General features: G+C 39.7%; 1 protein-coding gene and 18 non-coding genes across 19 annotated transcripts; all 19 read right to left on the reverse strand.

Moving 5' to 3' along the window:
• Nucleotides 1–6,485: 6,485 nt before the first annotated feature.
• Nucleotides 6,486–6,574, reverse strand: trnar-ucu (transfer RNA arginine (anticodon UCU)). Its single transcript is given in 2 exon segments — nucleotides 6,486–6,521; nucleotides 6,538–6,574. It is a non-coding gene; the product is annotated as a tRNA-Arg (tRNA).
• A 438-nt stretch (nucleotides 6,575–7,012) lies between these two features.
• Nucleotides 7,013–7,086, reverse strand: trnat-agu (transfer RNA threonine (anticodon AGU)). Its single transcript has one exon. It is a non-coding gene; the product is annotated as a tRNA-Thr (tRNA).
• Nucleotides 7,087–7,361: 275 nt separating this feature from the next.
• Nucleotides 7,362–7,435, reverse strand: trnat-agu (transfer RNA threonine (anticodon AGU)). The gene has a single exon. It is a non-coding gene; the product is annotated as a tRNA-Thr (tRNA).
• Nucleotides 7,436–7,621: 186 nt separating this feature from the next.
• trnat-ugu (transfer RNA threonine (anticodon UGU)) lies at nucleotides 7,622–7,695 on the reverse strand. The gene has a single exon. It is a non-coding gene; the product is annotated as a tRNA-Thr (tRNA).
• A 746-nt stretch (nucleotides 7,696–8,441) lies between these two features.
• On the reverse strand, nucleotides 8,442–8,530 carry trnar-ucu (transfer RNA arginine (anticodon UCU)). Its single transcript is given in 2 exon segments — nucleotides 8,442–8,477; nucleotides 8,494–8,530. It is a non-coding gene; the product is annotated as a tRNA-Arg (tRNA).
• Nucleotides 8,531–8,963: 433 nt separating this feature from the next.
• On the reverse strand, nucleotides 8,964–9,037 carry trnat-agu (transfer RNA threonine (anticodon AGU)). The gene has a single exon. It is a non-coding gene; the product is annotated as a tRNA-Thr (tRNA).
• A 186-nt stretch (nucleotides 9,038–9,223) lies between these two features.
• On the reverse strand, nucleotides 9,224–9,297 carry trnat-ugu (transfer RNA threonine (anticodon UGU)). Its single transcript has one exon. It is a non-coding gene; the product is annotated as a tRNA-Thr (tRNA).
• A 746-nt stretch (nucleotides 9,298–10,043) lies between these two features.
• trnar-ucu (transfer RNA arginine (anticodon UCU)) lies at nucleotides 10,044–10,132 on the reverse strand. Its single transcript is given in 2 exon segments — nucleotides 10,044–10,079; nucleotides 10,096–10,132. It is a non-coding gene; the product is annotated as a tRNA-Arg (tRNA).
• Nucleotides 10,133–10,565: 433 nt separating this feature from the next.
• Nucleotides 10,566–10,639, reverse strand: trnat-agu (transfer RNA threonine (anticodon AGU)). The gene has a single exon. It is a non-coding gene; the product is annotated as a tRNA-Thr (tRNA).
• A 186-nt stretch (nucleotides 10,640–10,825) lies between these two features.
• Nucleotides 10,826–10,899, reverse strand: trnat-ugu (transfer RNA threonine (anticodon UGU)). Its single transcript has one exon. It is a non-coding gene; the product is annotated as a tRNA-Thr (tRNA).
• Nucleotides 10,900–11,645: 746 nt separating this feature from the next.
• On the reverse strand, nucleotides 11,646–11,734 carry trnar-ucu (transfer RNA arginine (anticodon UCU)). Its single transcript is given in 2 exon segments — nucleotides 11,646–11,681; nucleotides 11,698–11,734. It is a non-coding gene; the product is annotated as a tRNA-Arg (tRNA).
• A 436-nt stretch (nucleotides 11,735–12,170) lies between these two features.
• Nucleotides 12,171–12,244, reverse strand: trnat-agu (transfer RNA threonine (anticodon AGU)). Its single transcript has one exon. It is a non-coding gene; the product is annotated as a tRNA-Thr (tRNA).
• A 5,282-nt stretch (nucleotides 12,245–17,526) lies between these two features.
• Nucleotides 17,527–27,940, reverse strand: LOC137491083 (uncharacterized). The gene is made up of 4 exons (XM_068220160.2): nucleotides 27,560–27,940; nucleotides 26,977–27,482; nucleotides 26,333–26,892; nucleotides 17,527–17,579 (listed from the first exon to the last, which is right to left on the reverse strand). The coding sequence occupies exons 1-4, from the start codon at nucleotides 27,896–27,898 to the stop codon at nucleotides 17,527–17,529; spliced, it is 1,458 nt and encodes a 485-aa protein (XP_068076261.2). The 5' UTR covers nucleotides 27,899–27,940.
• trnai-aau (transfer RNA isoleucine (anticodon AAU)) lies at nucleotides 21,774–21,847 on the reverse strand. Its single transcript has one exon. It is a non-coding gene; the product is annotated as a tRNA-Ile (tRNA).
• trnaq-cug (transfer RNA glutamine (anticodon CUG)) lies at nucleotides 21,950–22,021 on the reverse strand. The gene has a single exon. It is a non-coding gene; the product is annotated as a tRNA-Gln (tRNA).
• trnai-aau (transfer RNA isoleucine (anticodon AAU)) lies at nucleotides 22,959–23,032 on the reverse strand. Its single transcript has one exon. It is a non-coding gene; the product is annotated as a tRNA-Ile (tRNA).
• Nucleotides 23,998–24,070, reverse strand: trnaf-gaa (transfer RNA phenylalanine (anticodon GAA)). Its single transcript has one exon. It is a non-coding gene; the product is annotated as a tRNA-Phe (tRNA).
• On the reverse strand, nucleotides 24,159–24,232 carry trnai-aau (transfer RNA isoleucine (anticodon AAU)). The gene has a single exon. It is a non-coding gene; the product is annotated as a tRNA-Ile (tRNA).
• Nucleotides 24,335–24,406, reverse strand: trnaq-cug (transfer RNA glutamine (anticodon CUG)). The gene has a single exon. It is a non-coding gene; the product is annotated as a tRNA-Gln (tRNA).
• Nucleotide 27,941: the final 1 nt, after the last annotated feature.

Here is a 27,941-nt window from a genome sequence, read left to right on the forward strand (position 1 = left end):
GTCGCACATTTATTCCAAATTATGGAATTTTGGAACAACCCCTGAGAGCCCTAACATTAGGGAAGGGGATGAAATCCACGGACAAACTAGAGTTGACGACAGAGGCAGAGCAGGCATTTGTAAACATGAAATTACAAATGGCTGAGGCCCCTGCATTGGGTTTACCTATACCAACAAAACCATTTGTTTAGATGGTAGATGAGAGAAATGGGTTCATGACATCATTGCTCCTACAGGATCATGGAGGTAGATTGCGACCTGTGGCCTACTTTTCGAGCAAACCTGACCCTGTAGCAGCAGGCCTGCCACGTTGCTTAAGAGCAGTGGCGGCTGCGGAAAAAGCTGTTATGGCTTTAAGAGATTTTGTTGGTTATTCTGATCTGATACTGATGGTGCCACATTCTGTGTCCATGATACTTCAAGAACAAAAAACATAGCATCTGTCAACAGCTCGCTGGCTGAGATATCACACTATCTTGTTAGATATGCCAAATGTGACTGTTAAACGATGTACTGGTTTGAATGCAGCTACTCTTCTTCCTACTGAGGAGGATGGGGAAGAGCATCATTGTTGTTTAACAGCACTTGAACAGGTGTGTACGCCACGACCTGACCTCTCTGACGAACCACTTGAAAACTCTGAATGTTCTCTGCTATCTGTTGATAATGACAATGACGTGTGTTCTTCTTTGCAGGATATGCAGACCTTCGCGACGGGAAAGGAGAAAAAAAAACAAGTGGAGACAGTCTGGCTGTGTGATGAAAGATAATGTGTGGAAGTGTGCTGAGGGCAAGGCGTGTTCACCAAAACATTTTTTCCAACATTATGCGAAATTACTTCACGGTAAAGATTATGTGTCAAAAACAGCAATGGTTGCGCAAATGAACGAACTGTGGTTCACAAAGGGGTTCACTACATTTGCGGACAATTTCTGTAGACGATGTGTAATTTGCAACACACATAATGTGGCCAGAGCGATAAAGGTTCCACTATCATCTCATCCACCTCCAACAGGGCCTTTTGAATATTTGATGATGGATTTCATTGAATTGTCCCCATGCAATGGGAAAAGGTACTGTTTGGTGATGGTTGACATGTGGTCAAAGTGGGTTGAAGTTTTTCCAACCTCAAAACAAGATTCGGCTGCGGTAGCAAAAAGCGTTACTGACTGAAATCGTGCCGAGATGGCGAATACCACAAAAAATAAGCTCAGATAATGGTACCCATTTTGTTAATGAAGCAATTAAACAAGAAGGCCAATATTTGGAAATTGAATACAACACCAAGCAGCAATCAGACGGAGGAGAAGGCAACCAAAAGAGAGGTGAAAAAGCTGTGCTTGACCATCACATTAAGGATCTGAAGATGGGCGAAAAGATTGCTGGCATCCATTCTGTGTGCAAGGAATGTGTGGTCTGAGGAGAACAACAGTGGCATTGCTGCTAGTGTCACCTTAATTAACCTGATTACAACAAAACATTACTGGCATTGTAGTTGATATGAGATTGGCCGTAAAAGTGCCTAAGAACGCTAACAACTGATGGCTAGATTGGCTGTCATTTAAGTGGGGAAACTGAATCTACTGGGCCTTTACTGTGGTGTTACCTGTATTGGGGGTGGGTCTAGTGTTATTGTGTTGTCTGCCATGTATTTTCAGATTTATATCATGGTCAGTGGGCAGACTGATTACATCTACAACATCCCTTCAGATGGTAAAGATGGCTGTCAACAAAGAGGGTATGAATATTGATATGGGGGATGAATTTGATTATGACTTTGATGATAGCAGCAGATATGTGGATATGAACAAAGAAAACCCGTAAACAGATTGAGAACAGATTTAAGTGACGGCTGTTACTTAATTGAGAAAATGCTAATGGATCTGACTTTTTGTTTGAATTTTGAGACGACTATTTGCTTGCTTACATGTATTTTGGGTCTATCCAAAGAAAAACAGCAAACTGCATGAGTTGTATGTTCTGTAACAAGTCTTAAAAGAGTGATCATTTGCATGAAAATCGAGAGAAGAGTGTAAATGTGATGTATGTTTAAGAGTACAGAAACAACAACGTGTTCCTATGTTTATGAGTATTATGATTTAATTAACAATGTAGAGGGTTAATTATTTTAATTAACTGACAAATGTTTCTGAATTTTGTAAAATCAATTAATAGTGTGCAAATAACAGGCAATTTCTGTGATGGAAACCTCTGAGGGGTGACTGAGGGTCTGACTTCGGTCAGGAGCGCAATAACAGTGATTATTCGTTTAGCCCGGCTCCCAGGGAAGAGGGATGTTTTGAAAAGTAAATCTTAATGGGGAAACTATATTAAGAAGAGGGTTTGAACATCTCTAGTGTATTAATGTGTGCAGAAACCTGTTTAATGATTTGTGTAATCAGCATGATCAATATAATCAGAATGAGATTTATAATTAGTGTGATTTTAGAAAGCCTGTGGAAAATGAATTTGATGATGAGTTATCAATGAATGATAAAAAGAGAGGAATTGTAATGGAAATTCATTTTTAGATGAGCTTTATATGTTAGATACTTGTCTAAGACTCATTATTACATGTGTGTGTATCTGTGTTCTCCATATGTTCATCATAAAACCTATGTGTACATTTTTATAGATAACTATATTTCTTTAGGTGAAAGCTTTTTCATTATCCTAAGAAGGATGTGTGGTTGTTATGAGCATATCGCACGAACAGCAGAAGACGCCTGACGTAATTGTAGATGAGGCCTTATTGGGAGTTGACCTCGTAAGCAGTACAAACCAGATAAAAGGGTGAACACACTTGGCTTTAGGATCTCACTCTGCAGAAACTGTTGTTGCTGTATGACTGTGATCTTCTTTATAAAGAATAAAACTTGTAAAAGACATCCCGGGTAAGACTTTGTTTCTTGACCACTGAGAGAGCCTCCTTAGAGAAAATAGCTACTACAGTAACTAATATGGTCTTTTATACTATTGCATCTACGTTGACGTAATACACGTTTATTATTCAGATAAGGTTAAATATATTTAATTTGTATTGGCTGAAAATAAGAGAATAAAATGAATATATGTATTTGTTGAGTAAACACTAGATGGCGCTAGAGGTCTATGTTTGTGCTCAGAGATCCGTGGTCTTATCGGTATCAAAAGACCTTAGCGGAACCACCCGCTATTCGTGTTCACAGATCTGTCCGGATCACTACTGTTTATTACAACGGACAACGGCTATAACCTTATCACAGAGACCTGAAGGCGCTTCATGCTGCGCTGAGGAAATTAGTTTGACAGAGGTGCCGCACGACGGTTTGCATAACAGACAGCCAAATTCAAAGAAACGTACACGCAGTTTAATGTTAGTATAAAATAAAATTAAATAGACTAAAACAAGACGTTCAATAATGATTATCTGGCGTATGCCAGATTATTAATGTAAACAATATATAACCTAGTTGCGGCAATCAATAAAATGATTTAAGAGGTTATCATTCGCCTGGATTAAAATATGTAACAACGTAATATTGAGTAAAACATCATACCAAAATGATAATGGTTTATTAAATACAGTTTTTTAAATTCATTTCTTCCAATATTTCTATATTGAGCCAAAATAATATACCATACAAATCGTGTTGAGTGTTTATGATATTTAATATTCATTGTGTATGATTATAAATTACTTGTAATTGAACATTTATTCACAGTTTGCATCATAGATAGATTAAAAAATTGTATGAGATAAGCTTTACATTAGAAATGGATCATACAACACAGTTAATCGTTTATAGTTTATTATAACATTGAAACAAAGTTAAACAACCATAATAATCATGATGGATGAATATTTTTGTTTTTGTTGAACAATCATTGTCTCATTCGCACACATAGAGAGACATACAAACAGACCGAGAGCCGTACCAGAGAGACGCAAACACACACACAAACACAGTCTCACGCTTTAACAGCTGGAAAGAGCCGGACCGAACGATAACCATGTAAACGGACGTTTGCGTTTATTTACCAACCGATGTCATAATGTTCGCTTATCAGATACATGCATACGCTGTAACAGTCATCAGATGTCTTTTATCATTCTCAAGCATGATTCAACCGGTTCAAATTTCCCGCACACATACACCCACGCAGGCACAGCCAGAGCCTCTCAACACACCAACACCCGAGCCGGAGAGACGCACACACATACACAGACACGCAGTTCTGACCATAACAGAGCAAAGGCAACACAGCGGTGCATATACCTTAGCTTATTAATTCTAACATAATATATTAACATAATAGTATATAATTTAATTATAATAACATAATTTAAAACAATAATGACAATATAATATTGTATAATTATAATAACATAATTTATTACAATAATTAATATATAATACTGTATAATAGTGTATAATTATAATATAGTTTTAATAACGGTTGATATAATTTATTTCATTAAAATCCATTTCATAATATTAAAATATCTAATTTTAATGTAATAATACTGGAATTATTAATTTTATTCAATTGATAAGAATCTAATTACAGGTATTATTAATTTAATTAAACTGATAAGAATCTAATTACCGGAAATATTAATTTAATTAACCTGATAAGAATCTAATTAACGGAAAGGGGGTGGGGTTTACAACGGAAGCCCCACCCAAAAGGGGCGGGGCGGTCATCAATAAAAAAATTTTACATATGGTACCGGATATTCCTCTCTCTGACCGATGCGGTCTTTTAGAGTCTGGATGATTATGTCTCAAACCTAACCGGTAACCTGGCCTCTGTTCAAGATCAAAGCAAAAAATGCATGAATTTATTTTTATTTAATCTATCCTAAATCATGTGTTATGTGTTTTTTGGTACCTCCAGTTTCATTACATCCAAACCCAGAGTCAGCTCGGAAAATGGAAATCAGGACAAACATATGCTATCGGCCATTGAAAAGAGTTTCAGATCAGAAAGCCACTCTCCCATAATCTGAGGGAAAGGTGCACTTTTTAGTACTCTCTGGCCCATGAAAGAACAGCCAACTGCAGACAAGGTACTGCTGGGATTTGAAACCAGGATCACCTGTTTACTAGACAGGCACTTTGACCAACTAAGCCACAGCGCCAAACGACCTTGACACAGGCTAAATGTTTAATTCCAAAAAAAAAAAAAAAAAAAAAAACTAACAACGGTAGCGCTGCATGTGGGAATGTCTGGACTTGAAATATTAAAGTCCAATTGGTTAGGCATTACCACACTATGCTATATAAAGGCATCGTCCAAAGCCCTCTTGAACGAGCAGCGTTCTTAAGGATTTGAGTTTTGTTAAGAAACCGACTGCTAAACATCCCGCTGCGTAAACACTCGTTCTTCTTAACAAAAAGCAAACACGAAACCTTTACATCAGGCACTGCTGGGATTTGAACCCAAGATCTCCTGATTACTAGACAGGTGCTTTGACCAACTATGCCACAGCGCCAATGCTGAATAGGACGCAAGACGTTTTTGCACACAGAGACTAAAAAAAGACAGCAAGTCTTAAAATGGCGAGCAAAGAGGTTGTTTAACTCTATTTGTCGCACTACTCATTACGCCTCAAAGCTATACAATTTTATAATTCATTCCGGTGAGCTCTATAAAACAAGCACACGCACCACCTGGACTATACGCTGCTGGGATTTGAGCCAAGGAACTCCTGTTTACAAGACAGGCGCTTTGACCAGCTAAGCCACAACGCCACAGAAATTCACAGTAAGAGACATTTGCCCGATAACAAAAATCGAAGAAGAAAAAATAATACACAACAAAAACCAGCATGTCAGGATGCAGAAAATGCTGACAAGCCGGACGCGGTCTCTTAGAGTCTGGATGATCATGTCTCAAGCCTGACCATGTCATCCAAACCCAGAGTCAGCTCGGAAAATGGAAATCAGGACAAACATATGCTATCGGCCATTGAAAGAGTTTCAGATCAGAAAGCCACTCTCCCATCATCTGAGGGAAAGGTGCAGTTTGGATTTTAACCTAGCACCTGCTGTTCCCAAGACAGGTGCTCTGGCCAACTTAGTCTTAACACTAAAAGAAAAAACCTCTGGATACGATACTTCCAAACGCAGTTTCATCTAAGACAGTGGGGGGGGAAGCAAAATTTACTGTGCTTTCTACTCAGTTACTTTGCACATGCATAAAGAGGCTCTTGTACGACAAATCCAAAAGGCGTGATCTCAACAATAGGTGGCAGTTACTTTTCCCCAAAACCACAGGTTGCCGACGAGTCATTCCTCAAGCCCACTAGGCCCTACGCCGTTTTCTAATCTCCCTTATTTAAAACAGCTCAATTAAGTCATCGGCTTTATTGTAGAGTACCCCTAGTATCTGAGCCTGCACTGCGCAATGAAAGAAAGAAGCAAAACGGGATGGACAGATGCCTAAAATGTTAGAAACGCACCACACCTTAAGTCAGTGAAGAAAAAGAGCAAAGCTTGCAACTCTGGTGGGACTCGAACCCACAACCTTTGAATGGCTCAGCTCACAGCCTAGAAGTCCAATGCACTATCCATTGCGCCACAGAGCCTAAGTGCTCTGCTTCTTCTAGAACTGTTGGACAGAAAGCACTTTTTAGTACTCTCTGGCCCGTGAAAGAACAGCCAACTGCGGACAAGGCACTGCTGGAATTCAAAGCCAGGACCTCCTGTTTACTAGACAGGCACTTTAACCAACTAAGCCACAGCGCCAAACGACCTCGACACAGGCTAAATGTTTAATTCCAAAAAAAAAAAAAAAAAAAAACTAACAACGGTAGCGCTGCATGTGGGAATGTCTGGACTTGAAATATTAAAGTCCAATTGGTTAGGCATTACCACACTATGCTATATAAAGGCATCGTCCAAAGCCCTCTTGAACAAGCAGCGTTCTTAAGGATTTGAGTTTTGTTAAGAAACCGACTGCTAAACATCCCGCTGCGTAAACACTCGTTACTCTTAACAAAAAGCAAACACGAAACCTGTACATTAGGCACTGCTGGGATTTAAACCCAGGATCTCCTGTTTACTAGACAGGCACTTTGACCAACTAAGCCACAGCGCCAAACGACCTCGACACAGGCTAAATGTTTAATTCCAAAAAATAAAAATAAAAACTAACAACGGTAGCGCTGCATGTGGGAATGTCTGGACTTGAAATATTAAAGTCCAATTGGTTAGGCATTACCACACTATGCTATATAAAGGCATCGTCCAAAGCCCTCTTGAACAAGCAGCGTTCTTAAGGATTTGAGTTTTGTTAAGAAACCGACTGATAAACATCCCGCTGCATAAACACTCGTTACTCTTAACAAAAAGCAAACACGAAACCTGTACATTAGGCACTGCTGGGATTTGAACCCAGGATCTCCTGTTTACTAGACAGGCACTTTGACCAACTAAGCCACAACGCCAACGCTGAATAGGACGCAAGACGTTTTTGCAGACAGAGACTAAAAAAAGACAGCAAGTCTTAAAATGGCAAGCAAAGAGGTTGTTTAACTCTATTTGTCGCACTATTCATTACGCCTCAAAGCTATACAATTTTATAATTCATTCCGGTGAGCTCTATAAAACAATCACACGCACCACCTGGACTAAGGCGCTGCTGGGATTTGAGCCCAGGATCTCCTGTTTACAAGACAGGCGCTTTGACCAGCTAAGCCACAGCGCCACAGAAATTCACAGTAAGAGACATTTGCCCGATAACAAAAATCAAAGAAGAAAAAATAATACACAACAAAAACCAGCATGTCAGGATGCAGAAAATGCTGACAAGCCGGACGCGGTCTTTTAGAGTCTGGATGATCATGTCTCAAGCCTGACCATGTCATCCAAACCCAGAGTCAGCTCGGAAAATGGAAATCAGGACAAACATATGCTAACGGCCATTGAAAGAGTTTCAGATCAGAAAGCCACTCTCCCATCATCTGAGGGAAAGGTGCAGTTTGGATTTGAACCTAGCACCTGCTGTTCCCAAGACAGGTGCTCTGGCCAACTTAGTCTTAACACTAAAAGAAAAAACCTCTGGATACGATACTTCCAAACGCAGTTTCATCTAAGACAGTGGGGGGGAAGCAAAATTTACTGTGCTTTCTACTCAGTTACTTTGCACATGCATAAAGAGGCTCTTGTACGACAAATCCAAAAGGCATGATCTCAACAATAGGTGGCAGTTACTTTTCCCCAAAACCACAGGTTGCCGACGAGTCATTCCTCAAGCCCACTAGGCCCTACACCGTTTTCTAATCTCCCTTATTTAAAACAGCTCAATTAAGTCATCGGCTTTATTGTAGAGTACCCCTAGTATCTGAGCCTGCACTGCGCAATGAAAGAAAGAAGCAAAACGGGATGGACAGATGCCTAAAATGTTAGAAACGCACCACACCTTAAGTCAGTGAAGAAAAAGAGCAAAGCTTTCAACTCTGGTGGGACTCGAACCCACAACCTTTAAATGGCTCAGCTCACAGCCTAGAAGTCCAATGCGCTATCCATTGCGCCACAGAGCCTAAGTGCTCTGCTACCTCTAGAACTGTTGGACAGAAAACACTTTTTAGTACTCTCTGGCCCGTGAAAGAACAGCCAACTGCGGACAAGGCACTGCTGGAATTCAAAGCCAGGATCTCCTGTTTACTAGACAGGCACTTTGACCAACTAAGCCACAGCGCCAAACGACCTCGACACAGGCTAAATGTTTAATTCCAAAAAAAAAAAAAAAACTAACAACGGTAGCGCTGCATGTGGGAATGTCTGGACTTGAAATATTAAAGTCCAATTGGTTAGGCATTACCACACTATGCTTTATAAAGGCATCGTCCAAAGCCCTCTTGAACGAGCAGCGTTCTTAAGGATTTGAGTTTTGTTAAGAAACCGACTGCTAAACATCCCGCTGCGTAAACACTCGTTACTCTTAACAAAAAGCAAACACGAAACCTGTACATTAGGCACTGCTGGGATTTGAACCCAGGATCTCCTGTTTACTAGACAGGCGCTTTGACCAACTAAGCCACAGCGCCAACGCTGAATAGGAGGCAAGACGTTTTTGCAGACAGAGACTAAAAAAAGACAGCAAGTCTTAAAATGGCAAGCAAAGAGGTTGTTTAACTCTATTTGTCGCACTATTCATTACGCCTCAAAGCTATACAATTTTATAATTAATTCCGGTGAGCTCTATAAAACAAGCACACGCACCACCTGGACTAAGGCGCTGCTGGGATTTGAGCCCAGGATCTCCTGTTTACAAGACAGGCGCTTTGACCAGCTAAGCAACAGCGCCACAGAAATTCACAGTAAGAGACATTTGCCCGATAACAAAAATCAAAGAAGAAAAAATAATACACAACAAAAACCAGCATGTCAGGATGCAGAAAATGCTGACAAGCCGGACGCGGTCTTTTAGAGTCTGGATGATCATGTCTCAAGCCTGACCATGTCATCCAAACCCAGAGTCAGCTCGCAAAATGGAAATCAGGACAAACATATGCTATCGGCCATTGAAAGAGTTTCAGATCAGAAAGCCACTCTCCCATCATCTGAGGGAAAGGTGCAGTTTGGATTTGAACCTAGCACCTGCTGTTCCCAAGACAGGTGCTCTGGCCAACTTAGTCTTAACACTAAAAGAAAAAACCTCTGGATACGATACTTCCAAACGCAGTTTCATCTAAGACAGTGGGGGTGAAGCTAAATTTACTGTGCTTTCTACTCAGTTACTTTGCACATGCATAAAGAGGCTCTTGTACGACAAATCCAAAAGGCGTGATCTCAACAATAGGTGGCAGTTACTTTTCCCCAAAACCACAGGTTGCCGACGAGTCATTCCTCAAGCCCACTAGGCCCTACACCGTTTTCTAATCTCCCTTATTTAAAACAGCTCAATTAAGTCATCGGCTTTATTGTAGAGTACCCCTAGTATCTGAGCCTGCACTGCGCAATGAAAGAAAGAAGCAAAACGGGATGGACAGATGCCTAAAATGTTAGAAACGCACCACACCTTAAGTCAGTGAAGAAAAAGAGCAAAGCTTGCGACTCTGGTGGGACTCGAACCCACAACCTTTGAATGGCTCAGCTCACAGCCTAGAAGTCCAATGCGCTATCCATTGCGCCACAGAGCCTAAGTGCTCTGCTTCCTCTAGAACTGTTGGACGGAAAGCACTTTTTAGTACTCTCTGGCCCGTGAAAGAACAGCCAACTGCGGACAAGGCACTGCTGGAATTCAAAGCCAGGATCTCCTGTTTACTAGACAGGCACTTTGACCAACTAAGCCACAGCGCCAAACGACCTCGACACAGGCTAAATGTTTAATTCCAAAAAAAAAAAAAAAACTAACAACGGTAGCGCTGCATGTGGGAATGTCTGGACTTGAAATATTAAAGTCCAATTGGTTAGGCATTACCACACTATGCTTTATAAAGGCATCGTCCAAAGCCCTCTTGAACGAGCAGCGTTCTTAAGGATTTGAGTTTTGTTAAGAAACCAACTGCTAAACATCCCGCTGCATAAACACTCGTTACTCTTAACAAAAAGCAAACACGAAACCTGCACATTAGGCACTGCTGGGATTTGAACCCAGGATCTCCTGTTTACTAGACAGGCGCTTTGACCAACTAAGCCACAGCGCCAATGCTGAATAGGAGGCAAGACGTTTTTGCAGACAGAGACTAAAAAAAGACAGCAAGTCTTAAAATGGCAAGCAAAGAGGTTGTTTAACTCTATTTGTCGCACTATTCATTACGCCTCAAAGCTATACAATTTTATAATTCATTCCTGTGAGCTCTATAAAACAAGCACACACACCACCTGGACTAAGGCGCTGCTGGGATTTGAGCCCAGGATCTCCTGTTTACAAGACAGGCGCCTTGACCAGCTAAGCCACAGCGCCACAGAAATTCACAGTAAGACACATTTGCCCGATAACAAAAATCGAAGAAGAAAAAATAATACACAACAAAAACCAGCATGTCAGGATGCAGAAAATGCTGACAAGCCGGACGCGGTCTTTTAGAGTCTGGATGATCATGTCTCAAGCCTGACCATGTCATCCAAACCCAGAGTCAGCTCGGAAAATGGAAATCAGGACAAACATATGCTATCGGCCATTGAAAGAGTTTCAGATCAGAAAGCCACTCTCCCATCATCTGAGGGAAAGGTGCAGTTTGGATTTGAACCTAGCACCTGCTGTTCCCAAGACAGGTGCTCTGGCCAACTTAGTCTTAACACTAAAAGAAAAAACCTCTGGATACGATACTTCCAAACGCAGTTTCATCTAAGACAATGGGGGGGAAGCTAAATTTACTGTGCTTTCTACTCAGTTACTTTGCACATGCATAAAGAGGCTCTTGTACGACAAATCCAAAAGGCATGATCTCAACAATAGGTGGCAGTTACTTTTCCCCAAAACCACAGGTTGCCGACGAGTCATTCCTCAAGCCCACTAGGCCCTACACCGTTTTCTAATCTCCCTTATTTAAAACAGCTCAATTAAGTCATCGGCTTTATTGTAGAGTACCCCTAGTATCTGAGCCTGCACTGCGCAATGAAAGAAAGAAGCAAAACGGGATGGACAGATGCCTAAAATGTTAGAAACGCACCACACCTTAAGTCAGTGAAGAAAAAGAGCAAAGCTTGCAACTCTGGTGGGACTCAAACCCACAACCTTTGAATGGCTCAGCTCACAGCCTAGAAGTCCAATGCGCTATCCATTGCGCCACAGAGCCTAAGTGCTCTGCATCCTCTAGAACTGTTGGACGGAAAGCACTTTTTAGTACTCTCTGGCCCGTGAAAGAACAGCCAACTGCGGACAAGGTACTGCTGGAATTCAAAGCCAGGATCTCCTGTTTACTAGACAGGCACTTTGACCAACTAAGCCACAGCGCCAAACGACCTCGACACAGGCTAAATGTTTAATTCCAAAAAAAAAAAAAAAAAAACTAACAATGGTAGCGCTGCATGTGGGAATGTCTGGACTTGAAATATTAAAGTCCAATTGGTTAGGCATTACCACACTATGCTTTATAAAGGCATCGTCCAAAGCCCTATTGAATGAGCAGCGTTCTTAGGGATTTGAGTTTTGTTAAGAAACCGACTGCTAAACATCCCGCTGCGTAAACACTCGTTACTCTTAACAAAAAGCAAACACGAAACCTGTACATTAGGCACTGCTGGGATTTGAACCCAGGATCTCCTGTTTACTAGACAGGCACTTTGACCAGCTAAGCCACAGTGCCACAGAAATTCACATTAAGAGACATTTGCCCGACAACAAAAATCGAAGAAGAAAAAATAATACACAACAAAAACCAGCTTGTCAGGATGCAGAAAATGCTGACAAGCCGGACGCGGTCCTTTAGAGTCTGGATGATCATGCCTCAAGCCTGACCATGTCATCCAAACTGTTGGAATATCTATCTCTATTCCATGCGTGTTCAAGAGAAAAGGTCAGGAGAGGTTTTTCTTCAATGACAAAAATATTAGTAATTTATTAGATACAAATGAATAGTTCGATGACAGAGCTCTGGGTTACGTTACCCCAATGCAATACAAGAATTACATTCAAGAGGTTCGCAACTGACTTACATTTCCTGACTCCAGTATATATATACACAACTGATCTTAACAGGTGGAGTTTTGGTTTAACGTCACTTATCAGTCATTCTGCAGTCCCTTGGCTCTTTGCAACCCCTGGACATTACTTCCTCTTTCTGCAACCTTTCTCTGCATACCCGAACTGAACACTTCCGTGCATCTTTAATATATTTCACAACTTCTACAAGCATCAGGACAACTTGTGACATGTCTAGACTACAGTTCTGGAACAAACCTAAATTTATTCTTATTCTGCTTTTTTCACTTGTCAGCAGTTATTCTAAAAAGTATACAGCACAGTAAAAAATAGGAAGTTTGTCTGGTCAAGACGTTTTATAATACAAAAGAGAAAGATTGATTAATCTGTTTTTAGTCTAAACATTTTTCTAATAAAAAATAATAAAAAGAATAAAAATAAAAATAAATTCCTTTTCTCCAACAATTCCCCTTTTCTGCTCCTCTCTGGAGCAGACAAAAACAAAATCAGATAATCAAATCCCCGCAAAAATGTCCAATTGTCATTACTGCAGGACTTTGCCTAAATCCCTGTTTTACCTCTTATTCAAAACAATCTTTAACATCCTAGTGCTTCTTCATTATGTTAAATGATGCCCAAAAACCCTTTTAACTCAATTTCTTTAACTTTTCTGGATTCAGTTCATAATTTCCACACTCTTGGTTCTCCTCTTCGGTGGTGCAGTCTCTTCCCTCTTGAAGTCACTCCGATATCTTCTTTTGCTAAGGATTATACTTGCTATATTCAGGCTTATTAATCCCAACACTCTTATTAACTTCCAATTATCCCATAATAAAAATGTTCCATTCTCATACACTTTATCAATAAAGGTAATTAATTTTTTCTTCTTCTTCTTCCCCACCAAAATTAAAATAAGAATGAGAATAATAAAAATGTAAATAAAATTTAAAAAATAAAATCTGATCAAAAGGAAATGCACTCCCATTGGAAATCCCACAGTATGAATAAAATCTAAGATCAACACTTGTGAAAATATTATTGGAATTAGAAATTCAAAATTCTAACAACATAATTCAAATAAGCAATTCACTAATACAAATTATAATCCCCCTGCTTAGTTCAGACTGAATTTCAACATTTTTAAGTCATTATTGAACCAAAATTACAATTGAGATTTAGGATGAAAAATCAACAGCTTCAAAGTAGGATTAAACTAACCAATTATTAAAATGAAAAGTTCAGAACTAAATCATAACAAGGTTATTAAACTAAGAACTCAGACTTGTCACCAAATTTTAAAACCAAAATTCAAACATATTTAAACTAGAGATTTTTTCTCTCAATGTCTTAAAATAGGAAAATCAATAACACAACAATGTGATTAAAATAAAATAAAAATCTTAAGAATCTCTGCAAACAAAAGGTTCAAAAACAACAATGGCTTAAAATAAAAATCTTAAAATGTCTTCAAATTAAAGATTTAAAAACAACAATGGCTCAAACTAAAATAATCTTAAAAAATGTGTTCAAATAAAAGAATTTTAAAATCGTCTTCAAATAAAAGAATCTTAAACTCATAAGAATGTGTTTAAAATAAAATTATCTTAAAAATGTCTTAAAATGAAAGATTCAAAAAGCATCTTAAAATAAAAGATTTTTTCATTGAAAATGAAAAATATAAATGCATTGAATGTCTTAAAATAAAAGATTATGAAAAAACTTACAAATGTCTTAAAATAATAGAACATTAGAAAGGTATTAAAATAAAATATAAAAAGCATAAAGATTTCTTAAAATAAAGTATAATGAAAAAAACATTAAGAATGTCTTCCCATAAAAGATAAAAAAATAATATGTCTAAAATAAAAGAATAAAAATAATTCAAAAAATTCCAAAAAACTAACGTGTGTAAAATAAAATAATTTTAAATTGTAATTGTGTTTCATTTTATTTTTTCTCAATTTTCTCCAATCTAATTGGTCCGATTCATTCATTTATTCATTCATTCATTTTCTTTAAGGCTTAGTTCCTTTATTAATCTGGGGTCACCACCGTCAGTAAAATGAACCGCCAACTTATCCAACATATGTTTTACACAGCGGATGCCCTTCCAGCTGCAACCCATCTCCGGGAAACGTCCATACACACTTAATCACACACTTTCTGTCAGATTGTCATATGCTAGTAAATCAGTCTTATTTTCTCTTTCTATTTTAGAATTTAATGTGGTTTTTGGTTTCCCTTTTTGTGTTGGCCTGTATCTAATATACAGTTGGCCTCATGCATTGGTGGTGCAGCGTGTTCAGCTCCCACACCAATACATGCTTACACACTCCAATTAGATATCAGATATCCCCTTTTTGTGTTTTATCCCCCTTTCGGCCTGGGCCTAGCTCCAGGCCGTTTTACACCCCTATATTGACTGTCAAGTTAATCCGGCCAGCCTCACACCTTCAGCAACCTGTTTAGAAAAGTCTGAAGTAAAGTTGTTAATTTGTCAAATTCTAATCTCTACATAAATAAGCTACTGCACGTCCAAGCTGCACCAGGTCCCCAAAACTGCAGTCCTGTAAACAATGCAAAAGTGATTAATTCCATTGTTTTGTTCCATAATGAACTAATACCCCTCAACATGATTTTTATCCAATTCAGTTTGGTCTGTGCACAGAATTTTGCCAATTGTGTTTAAATTTGTATCAATTTTTTCTACCTTTCCCTGTAATTATTAGTCTTACACCATCCCTAAATTCATGCTTCAGGCCCATTACTTGCTGCAATTTAAAATATTCATTATTTCAGTGTTTATCATTATCCAATCTAATTTTTACTCAACATCTATTTGTTTCTAAATCGTCTTTCATTAAACACTTCATCACTGTCTGACTGTCCTCTTTGCTTGCTGGCCACTCCTCTAGCAATTCACTATAGCTGTCAATCATGACTAGCACATATCTTTTTATTCACCTGTTTTCCCATATCTCTATAATCAATTGTAAACTCACCCTCATCCTTCTCTTGCAGTTTCTGATATCTCTAAATATAATTAAAGTCTTATTACCATGTCTTTTACAGTCACCAGTATATGGTTATATAAAATGGTTTATTTATTTAGTGATCTGACTCCACTTATCTCAGACACCACTCATCCTAATATTGAGGCGTGTCATCTAATCACCTATAATTTTTATTTACTTCCTTTAAATCTAGTTCCATATAAATGTCATATAGCACCTGCTTAATCCCAATCAATTAGATGTTTGCTTTTTTTCTGCAAGTAAAATTTCATCAACATGCTTAATCAACACCACTCTCTCCGATAATTCAAAAATCAATCACTTTACATTTTTTCATCAGTATGACCATATTTCTGCATACACTATTAACCTCAGCTTTTAAAATCTATTCTCCTTAATTGGTTCTAAATCATAAACTAAACACAATCTTCTTTTGTTTGTTGCTTTCTTGTAAAATTGTATTAAAATTAAATTAGTCACATCTATGTTTATAACTCAGATAAAATTTAGCTTAAATAAAATTTCTAAAACAGATTCCCTATGACCTTGTCTAGGTGTTTCTATTAATTGCTCAACGACAAACTACCTCTTCACTACGCTGGCTAATTTTACAATCCTCCATTTAGGTATTTCACTAATAATCAATCAGTTTTTGAATTTGACTCTACTTTTGATAATTCATTTTCTCAACTATTTACTTAGTTTGTTCTAATCATTTTTATGATTTTCTTTTGGCTACTAATTAGTTCTACGTCATTTCGGTTCAACTAGTTGCCCATACACTTTTTATATACTTTTATAAGCTGACTAAAAATCACTACATTTTCTTATTCGTTTCTTTCAGCTGTATTTTGACTTCATCATTAAACTTCTTCACATGGTTCACATGGTTTTCTTAAACTCTCTTATTCTGTTTCAATTCTTTTATCAGATTAGAACTATTAATTTTTACCCGATGACGTGAGTTCAGTTTTTCATGTTTCAATTTCTTCTTTACGCATAAAAAATTTTCTGTTACTAACCTTTTCTAGTTTTTAATATCCCATCTTAATTTAGATGATTCAACATAGTATTTAGCTTTTAGTAAATCTTTACTTAAATAATCAATTCCATCAAAATTTATAATTCAAATGACTTCTTCAGTTACCAATAGTTGTTTCTTCTTCTTTAGTCACCACCATACATTGCACTTCCTCCTATATCCTGTTCATGCCCTGTATCAGTAAACCTATGAAAATTTGCAAAAATAGTTAAATATCATTTCAACATTATACATTTAGAGATTCATTGTATATTTTCCTCTAAGCCTTTTTCTTAGTTATTATTTTCATAACAAAACCTTAATAAATTCTGTCTCCTTCATATTACCAGTCATCATATGGTCTCAAATGGTTCTTGACAGCACCCTGCCTCATACTTTACCCACAAGTTCCTTTTTCTGAGTGTCTGATCTCCAGACATATTTAGCAGTTCGCTGTGGTCCGGTTTGGAGGAGCCCACATTTCTGAGGCAGACCACTGATCTTTCACAGTGCCCCTCAATATTTGAATGCTCTAGGCCTTTCAAGCATCACTGCTCCACTCCACAATCATCTCACTCCACACCTGCCTACCTGTACAGGTGCCTAGTCTCGGCGACAAAAATTCCTGGCTTAGGTCGCTCCCGGTGGCCAACGAGAGTCTTACCCGTCTTTGGAATAATGTCTCATGGAGACCAGTTACTGCTCTTCTCCACTGCAACCTCCTTCTCAGTTTTCCTTCAGAACTTGGTATCTCTGATGTTAGGGAAACATGAACTCAAGAACCATGTGAGCCATTGAGACCACATTCTAGAGTTTAACCAATGAGACAGGTTTTATTAAGTTTAAAATCAATTTGACCTCCAATAATAGTTTTAAGTAAAGTTTGGCATCTTCACTCCCATCCACTCAGCACTATGGTCTGCTTAGTCTGCAGGCAAAGCTGTAGGGCACTATGATGGTGGAGACTAAAAAACAAGACACAGTTGGGTTATTATTCATAAAACACAAATTATGACATGGCCTACCATGTGATATAATTGTTCAACATTATTGCTATATCTCAGGGTTTATATTAGGCCTTGACCCCTCATGTTTGTTTAATATATATTTTTATATCTGAAATGCAATGTTTAATTATCGATTTCTTTCTTGGTGTTTATCCTTTTTAAATTTAGAAAAATTAAACTCACTTCATCTTGTTCATCCACATCCACTAAGTGTCCATGATTTTTCTTTGACCCTAGATGATGGCTTAGATAGTCTTATGCAGCTGACTTTCATAGATGAAAACAGCCAGTGTAAGCCATAACAATTTTTTTTTTAATCATTATTATTACTAATATTATTATTCTATTTAGTTTTTGCACCTAAACTCAATCTTGTCCTCTCACATCAAATCTCAGTTCCTCAAAGTGTTACTTCCTCAAAGTGTTACAAGTGCAACTATTTTTCTAGTTTCTATCTCATCGGTTTAATGTCTCTGTCTTTCTCTCTCTCTATGTATATAATATTTTTCAAATATATCTTAACATATTGTTGGAATTTCTATCTCTATTCCATGCGTGTTCAAGAGAAAAGGTCTGGAGAGGTTTTTCTTCAATGTCAAAAATCGTAACAATTTATTGGATACAAATGAATAATTCGATGACAGAGCTCTGGGTTACATTACCCCAATGCAATACAAGAATTACATTCAAGAGGTTTGCAACAAACATACATTTCCTGACTTCAGCATATATACACAACTGATCTTAACAGGTGGAGTTTTGGTGTTACGTCACTTGTCAGTCATTGTTCAGTCCTCCATTGGCCACACCTTCGACATACTTCCTCTTTTTCTATGAATTCTCTGCCCAACAACAAAGTATACATCTTTCTATGTTTTGTGTTCAGTTTTAACACCTCTCTTCAGACAGGAAGTTTCTGCAGAGCTGAATTTAATTTTGGACCCGCATGTATCTACTTCTGCAAAAATGCTAATTAGTATGCACAGCACTCACCCACAACATTAGAAGTTCAGTTAATATATGACCCTTACATGACCAATACAAATAATTGTTTGATTAAAAGAAAAAGAGACAATAATAATAAAAAACTGATTGCTATTTTACAACACAACCTACCACAACTCTTAACCCAACCTCACAGTAACAAACCTCCATGTGGGTTTCATTGATTCAATGTCTTGTACATGGCACAGAATACAACCTATTGCAGTTTATTAAAATCACACCTACCCCAGCCCTAGGCCCAACCTCAAAGTAACCCGCTATGTTTTATTCAATTTTACACCTACCCCAACCCTAAACACAACCTCAGAGTAACCAGTTTTATTTTTATTTATTTTTATGAATGTCTACTACAGCTACATCAATCGCAAACCCAGCCTACGTGTGTCATAACTGCCGACCCCTTAGAGGTCATCCAGCCAACTTGCAGTGTAATCTCCTCCACTTGTAGGTCTCTGAGCTGCAGCAACACCTAAGTGCTCTGACACAGAGACACAAAAGACTTTTAACCTCCTCTTGGAGAGGAGAGAGTCTCCGACCCTGGATCTCAGGTCTTCCATGGAGGGACTGTCAGGAATCCTGTAAGAGCATCCCATTCACACAACCTCTTGCCATAAAAAAACAAAGCAGAATGTGTGGTGAAGGAACTCCGGGTTGACAGAGCCTTGTCCTTGCTTCAAGCAATGTGCTAACAAAGTGCTGAACAGAGTGGCACAAAGGATAGCGCTTATGACTATGGATTAGAAGTTTCTCGGTTATGGAAACCAAGAAACTGTGTATGAGAGAATGCGTAAGTGTATGAGTGGCACTTGTTCAAGCGGAGCAGGGACGTGCCAGCGATCAGAAAGAACTGGAGTTTGTGCCAAGACTGGGTTTTAAAAGTGGCAATTTCCATATGGTCTAGCAATCAGGATTCCTGATTTTCACCCAGGTGACCCGGCTTCGACTCCCGGTATGGGAAGGCTTAAGTACTTTTGCTCCTGTCCTTTTTGGCCAGCGGTCGGACTGCAGCTACCTTATAGGGTGTGGTTGTGGAACTGCTACGTAAGACTTCGATAGGTCAGTTGGTAGAGTGTAGGACTGTAGGACCAATTCTTAGGTCGCAGGTTCGATTTCAGCTCAAAGGATGTATTTTGTGCTCAGAGCCGCTTTCTTGCCTTTGCGAAGATATCATCGGCACCACTGCTCGAAGTTCACCATGGAGGTGAAAAGGAAGTTCCCTGACCAGGAATCGAACTCGGGCCACGGCGGTGAGAGCGCCGAATCCTAATTACTAGACCACCAGGCTAGACCATCAAGCCTAGCTGTGGGCTTCCACCCAGGTGTGCTGCAGCTGCTCTGACAAAAATAACTCTTTAATAACATTTGCAACCTCCTCCTGGAGAAGAGAAAGTCTCAGAGCCTGGATCACAGTTCTTCTTGGGAGGGACTGTCACATGCTCTGTGTTAGAGCATCCTATCGACACCACAACTTGCCATGACAAGAAAGCACAGCAAGCGTTGAAGGAACTGCATGTTGACCGAGCCGTGTCCTCTTTCCAAGCAGCATGCTAATGAGCACTGCTGACGCAGACTGGGCCAGTGGCGCATACTGCCACCTGTAATTCGTGGTTATTCTTGGTTACACCGGCCAATCACGGTCCGAGTTAGAACCAAGATTTTTTTTAATTCTTGGTTACGCTGGCCAATCTTGTCCCGAGCTGGAACCAAGATTCACCCTATTCTTGGTTACGGCAGCCAATCATGTTCCGAGTTACAATGAACGCTATGGCCAATCAGAGCCCTTATAACATTCATGATTTGTACAGTATTAACAGATTTCGTTGTGGATTAATTCGGACAACAATTACAAAGTAAGTATTTTTATAACAAGTTGGTTTAAATGAATAACCATTACAGTAACATTAATTACAACAACACAATTATTATATGATTGTTATAGATGTTATATGACGTTGTTTGTTAAGATTAATGTTAGCCGACCAAGCACACTGTACAGTTTTACTACAAACATTTTAATGCAGTTATTATACATTACTTCACTTTATATTGTCATTTACTACCATAGTTACAATAATGCCCGTGCATTATTCTCACACATTAATGAATCACTTCACTAATAATAAATATAAGGCTCAATTCATCAGTCATTAATTATAAACAAATAGTATAATGACGCTCACATATCACTACATCAGTAATCATAAACTAATCTAATAATGCTCACGCATAATACATCACTAATTATAAAGCATAAAACAATATGGATCACGCATGATTGCATCACTAATAATAATGATCCATATTAATTAATTAATAACTGCATTAAAATGTTAACTGTAAATTAAAATGTAGTAAAACTGTACAGTTTGCTTGGTCGGCTAACATTAATCTTACCAAATAACGTTATAAAACATCTATAACAATCATATAATAATTATGTTGTAGTAATTAACGTTACTGTAATGGTTATTCATTTAACCACCTTGTTAAAAAAATACTTACTTTGCAATTGGTTTCCGAATTAATCCGCGACGAAATCTTTTATTACAGTACAAATCATGGGTGGTATAAGGGCTCTGATTGGCCATAGCGTTCATTGTAACTCAGAACACGATTGGCTGCCTTAACCAAGAATAGGGTGAATCTTGGTTCCAGCTCACAAAGTGATTGGCCGGTGTGACCAAGAATAACCACGACTTACAGGTGGCAGTATGAGCTAACCGGCCATTTACTGCCAAGCTTAATAAAAGTCTTCCAGTTGGTGCTGCCCGGACTAAAGAAAAAAAATGTAAAAAAAAAAAAAAAATTATAAAACGGCCTTGCCAGAAAGTAGCAGAATGTCAATACAAGGCGGTGGCAATGTGCATTGATTTCTGAGTAACTCGTCATTCTGCATGCAGGGCTCCTCACACGTTTACTGGAGCAGGACCAGGTAGGGCCTTCAGTCACCTGCCCCTTGTGCACAAAATAGAACAACAGCACTGTTTTACAACCCCAGGATCGAACCAGGGACCTTTAGATCTTCAGTCTAACACTCTCCCAACTGAGCTATTTCGACTGCCTTTTCACAAGTATCCTGCAGCATTCATGTCTGTGAGACTAAGCAGAATCCTGAAATGCCTCTGAGGCTTTAAAAGGGTAAAAATTTGGCCAGTACGGGGATCGAACCCGCGACCTTAGCATTATTAGCACTACGCTCTAACCAGCTGAGCTAACCGGCCACTTTCTGCCATGTTTGCTAAAAAGCTCAGAGTAACTGTCATTTTCTTCAAGAGATAAGAATGCTATTCCAGCTTTTTTTGTGCGGTGCTGGTAAAAAAACAAGGTCCCACCGAGATTTGAACTCGGATCGCTGGATTCAGAGTCCAGAGTGCTAACCATTACACCATGGAACCTCAAGTCTTCTGCTTGGTGCTGCTCGGGCTAAAGAGAAAATAATGTAAAAAACAAAAAGGCCTAGCCAGAAAGTAGCAGAATGTCAATACAAGGCAGTGCCAATGTGCATTGATTTCTGAGTAACTCGTCATTCGGCATGCAGGGCTCCTCACACGTTTACTGGAGCAGGACCAGGTAGGGCCTTCAAAAGAAAAGCGCACTATTCCAGGCATTTTGACGACTAAACGGCAGGCAGGGCAAAGAGGCCACCACAGAGCAAATGTGATCTTTTTTTTCTATTTTGACCACGTTGAAAATCGCCAATTATTGATTGCTTTGAGGGGAATTAGCTCATGGTTAAGCGCTCGCTTTGCATGGGAGAGGTAGCGGGAACAATGACTGCATTCTCCACCTCTGTTTTCATGCCTTTTTACATTGACTTTTATTGCAAAGCTGGTGGCACCTTGAGGGTTTAAAGCGAAACTACTTACGTCAGCTTTGCCGGTTTCTGTGTAGTACATATCATTGCAACCCATCAGAAGCCCTATCAAGTCACAGTTTTCTTTTATTCAGCAGCGTGTCCGCAGTGGGACATCAAAGCGCTAAATACATAGCATTATAGAGTGCTGTCGATCAGGCCATTGGAATCATCGCCAGAAGCAACGTGACCATCTGGGAGGAAGATAGTGTTTTGGTCAAGTGGAAGCAGGTGGACTTAAGGGTGAAGCAGCTAGGCTTTTTGGGTGACTTTCAGTCACCTGACCCTTGTGCACAAAATAGAACAACATTACTGTTTTGCCAAAATCCAGGATCAAACCAGGGACCTTTAGATCTTCAGCTTAACGCTCTCCCAACTGAGCAATTTCGGCTGGCTTTTCACAAGAATCCTGCAGCATTCATGTCTGTGAGACTAAGCAGAATCCTGAAATGCCTCTGAGGCCTTAAAGGGTAACAGTTTGGCCAGTACGGGGATCGAACCCGCGACCTTGGCGTTATTAGCACCACGCTCTAACCAGCTGAGCTAACCGGCCACTTTCTGCCATATTTGCTAAAAAGCTCAGAGTAACTGTCATTTTCTTCAAGAGATAAGAATGCTATTCCAGCTTTTTTTGTGCGGTGCTGGTAAAAAAACAAAGTCCCACCGAGATTTGAACTCGGATCGCTGGATTCAGAGTCCAGAGTGCTAACCATTCACCATGGAACCTCAGGTCTTCTGCTTGGTGCTGCCCGGGCCAAAGATAAAATAATGTAAAAATCAAAAAAAAAAGAAAGAAAACGGCCTTGCCAGAAAGTAGCAGAATGTCAATACAAGGCAGTGCCAATGTGCATTGATTTCTGAGTAACTCGTCATTCGGCATGCAGGGCTCCTCACACGTTTACTGGAGCAGGACCAGGTAGGGCCTTCAAAAGAAAAGCGCACTATTCCAGGCATTTTGACGACTAAACGGCAGGCAGGGCAAAGAGGCCACCACAGAGCAAATGTGATCTTTTTTTTTCTATTTTGACCACGTCGAAAATCGCCAATTATTGATTGCTTTGAGGGGAATTAGCTCATGGTTAGGCGCTCGCTTTGCATGGGAGAGGTAGCAGGAACAATGACTGCATTCTCCACCTCTGTTTTCATGCCTTTTTACATTGGCTTTTATTGCAAAGCTGGTGGCACCTTGAGGGTTTAAAGCGAAACTACTTACGTCAGCTTTGCCGGTTTCTGTGTAGTACATATCATTGCAACCCTTCAGAAGCCCTATCAAGTCACAGTTTTCTTTTATTCAGCAGCGTGTCCGCAGTGGGACATCAAAGCGCTAAATACATAGCATTATAGAGTGCTGTCGATCAGGCCATTGGAATCATCGCCAGAAGCAACGTGACCATCTGGGAGGAAGATAGTGTTTTGGTCAAGTGGAAGCAGGTGGACTTAAGGGTGAAGCAGCTAGGCTTTTTGGGTGACTTTCAGTCACCTGACCCTTGTGCACAAAATAGAACAACATCACTGTTTTGCCAAAACCCAGGATCGAACCAGGGACCTTTAGATCTTCAGTTTAACGCTCTCCCATCTGAGCAATTTCGGCTGCCTTGTCACAAGAATCCTGCAGCATTCGTGTCTGTGAGACTAAGCAGAATTCTGAAATGCCTCTGAGGCCTTAAAGGGTAAAAGTTTGGCCAGTACGGGGATCAAACCCGCGACCTTGGCGTTATTAGCACCACGCTCTAACCAGCTGAGCTAACCGGCCACTTTCTGCCATGTCTGCTAAAAAGCTCAGAGTAACTGTCATTTTCTTCAAGAGATACGAATGCTATTCCAGCTTTTTTTGTGCGGTGCTGGTAAAAAAACAAGGTCCCACCGAGATTTGAACTCGGATCGCTGGATTCAGAGTCCAGAGTGCTAACCATTACACCATGGAACCTCAAGTCTTCTGCTTGGTGCTGCCCGGGCCAAAGAGAAAATAATGTAAAAAAAAAAAATAAATTAAAAAAATTGCCTTGCCAGAAAGTAGCAGAATGTCAATACAAGTCAATGTGCATTGATTTCTGAGTAACTCGTCATTTGGCATGCAGGGCTCCTCACACGTTTACTGGAGCAGGACCAGGTAGGGCCTTCAAAAGAAAAGCGCACTATTCCAGGCCATTTGACGACTAAACGGCAGGCAGGGCAAAGAGGCCACCACAGAGCAGATGTGATCTTTTTTTTTTTTTTTTTTGACCACGCCAAAAACTACCAATTTGAATTTTTCCGAGGGGAATTAGCTCAAATGGTAGAGCGCACGCTTAGCATAGAAAGGGGCCCAATCTTCTCGTTCACTCGCAAGCGAACAAGCCGCAAAAAACGGAAAAATGCGACAAATTTCGCTTGCAGTAGTGTTCGCGGCTTTGTGACTGTGCAAAATGTGGTATTTTGGTTGCATATTGCATGTCATTCTAAATGTCATTTTTTTGCATGCTGGATTCGAACACACGATCTGTGTAACACAATATCCAATCAGTGTCGGTTTCAGTGGAGCCAATCAGCTGCGCTCTTATTGAAATTTTACTGACGTAACACAGGCAATTATATTGATATTACTATTATTATGTGGATATTGTTCTTAAAGAGCATATTACGTTAATTAAAAATGAATGAAAATGTTTCAATTAAACATATGTATGCTTGTTTATGTATATATAAGTATATTATATATATTTATGTATTAATATATATATATATATATATATATATATATATATATATATATATATATATATATATATATATATATATTAATATATGTTATATTTCTTTATGTAATAACTTTAAATGAATGCACACAAAAACAAGTAATATGCAAAATGGTTTATTAAAATGAATACAAATATTAAAATCGCAAAACAATTTTAAAAATGTAAAAAACAAAATAAAAACATATCTTAATATATAAACTATATAATATACAATAAATAAAAACAATACAATATATATTTATTTATTATGCACATATAATATATTAAAACAATACTATATATAAATATATTTATTTATTATACACATTATATAAAAACAATACTCTCTATATATATTTATTTTTATATACACAATATATTAAACAAAAATATAAATAAATAATAAAATGCAAGAGTGGGGGCACGTAATATATAAAATATAGTATTTAAGCAATGTATAAAATGTTATTTTTTTAAGAAATATAAATATATTTTTACATAAAATGCACACAAATATTAAATAAGTACACACAAGACAAAATAAGAGTGGGCGTATAAGTGCCACTTTAAAATGCTAAATATTAACACACAAAAATTAAATAAAATGAGAGAGAGAGAGAGTACCCATGTAACATTTACAAAAATATATACAGCAATTTGTCCTTTATTCTGGAGCTGGAGTTTGTCCTTTATTTTGCTGGCGCTGTTCTGCCAACCAGTCCTCTAAGGATTTGCCATTTGAAGTTTGCAGGCAAAATGTGGCATTACCAAATCGGCTATGGCCAAACTCATTAGTCTTTGGTTGCCCACATTTGCTGCAAACATTAAAAGTAACTGCACGCACATACTTCCTTTTGTGGACTCCACTTTCCTTCTCCTGTTCCCATCTGCGCCTGTTCCTCTGGGTTTAGGTGCAGGTGGAGCAGGTGCAGGTGGAGGAACAGCAGGTGCAGGTGGAGCAGGTGCAGGCGAAGGAACAGCAGGTGCAGGTGGAGGAACAGCAGGTGCAGGTGAAGCTGGGACTGCACTGGAAGTTGGTGCAGCAAATGATGGAATCACCATTGACACACTCATGTCTGGGTTAAAAACAAGTGTGCCAAACAATGATCCAGGTCCTGAAATGGGCTGCACAACACCTGGTGCTGTGGGGGGTGGTGCAATGGGGCACACCGTGCTGGGGGTCGGTGGAAAGGAGCACACCGTGGTGGGGGCAGATACAATGAGGCGCACTGTGGTGGGGGCCGGCGCAATAGGGCGCACTGTGGTGGAGGCTGGTATGATGGGGCACACTGTGGTGGAGGCTGGCGAGATGGGGCGCACTGTGGTGAAGGTCGGTGTGACGGGGCACACCATGGTAGGGGCTGGTGCAATGTGGCAGACTGTGGTGGGGGTTGGCGCGATGGGGCATACCTTCATGGGGGCCGGTGGAAAGGAGCACACCGTGGTGGCATCCGGCAGGAAGGAGCAAACTGTGGTGGTTGCAGAAGCAGACTTTCGACCAGGTCGAAGAAGAGGTGCCTGTCCTTCTTTATTTGGAGGAAAGACAAACTGGTGTTTGGGGCCTGATGTTGTCGGTGCCTCGTCCAATTTTCCCCTCGGCAAAAGAAGCTGCGTAGCTGCCACAGCAATTGGATCAATTGGAGTCAGTCCCTGAGGGAGTACACTCATTTCCTGATCCTTTTGCCTCCGTTGAAACCTGATAATAAATGATATGTATTATTCATATATATTAATTTGGAAGTATTCAGGTAATTTAAAGAAAATAATGTGCTTTGCTTACCACTGAATGAGCGTCTTCTGATTTAGCTCAAAAAGCTGGATCACTGTTTCATCCATCAGCCTGCGACTGCCAAGCACCAGATCCCGGATGTGGTGGTAATCGGTCAGTATTTTAGACCACCTGTGCGTGCGAACACCAGCCTTCTTGGAAGTGGACTTGTGTAAGGCACACAGCTTTGTACAAATGGCCTCAACCAAGCGGCTGGTGCTAGGCCACTGTGCTGGACCCTCAGGATGTCCAATCAGACAGCGCTTGACGCTCTCCACACCTGGAGTGACTCCGGAGCGCTTCGATGCCTTAAAGCGCCCATGTGTCAGCTGAGGCTGATGTTGAGGCTGGTAGTTGATGCGCTGTTTATCAACATCCAGGAGAGCTGTCCACAGCTGGATGGCCTCTGTCACCTGCAGGTCAGTGAGGTAAGGAGCCTCACGAAGACCTACCAAATAAGCAGCCAGATCCTGCACCTTGTCCCACCTAGCAATGCCATCAGGTCCAATGACTACTCCCTGGTAAATACAGAATAAATTTAGTATATGTGGAATAAAAAAAGACTAAATAAAATTAAGTTCTTAATATATCTTACCTGAGCCTCAACAGAGAGACTGTCTCCAGACTTGGATGGCTGTGACGGCACTGAGGGGGCTGGGCTAGGAAGCTGTCCTTCTCCACCAGCTGATGTGGACGGCTCAGCCAGTAATGCTGGGGACTGAGGCAGAGGCGAAGATGAGGGGCTGTTTCTGAGATCACGGCAGGGGTCATCCTCATACAGCACTGGAACTGTGATGTCCTCCATGATCTCCTCCTCAAACCCGTCATCTTGTAGATCCCCGTCATCTACTTCCTCCACCAGCCTGTCTTCCTCCTCTGGGTTCTGGAGCACCGGAGTCAGGGTTTTGCCGGTCTGGCTGTAAAGGTGCTCCATTCCCAGCAATTCACCTTAAAAAAATATAACAATAAAAAAACAT

This window comes from Danio rerio, chromosome 4 (assembly GCF_049306965.1).
Source record: "Danio rerio strain Tuebingen ecotype United States chromosome 4, GRCz12tu, whole genome shotgun sequence".
NCBI lineage: Eukaryota > Metazoa > Chordata > Actinopteri > Cypriniformes > Danionidae > Danio > Danio rerio.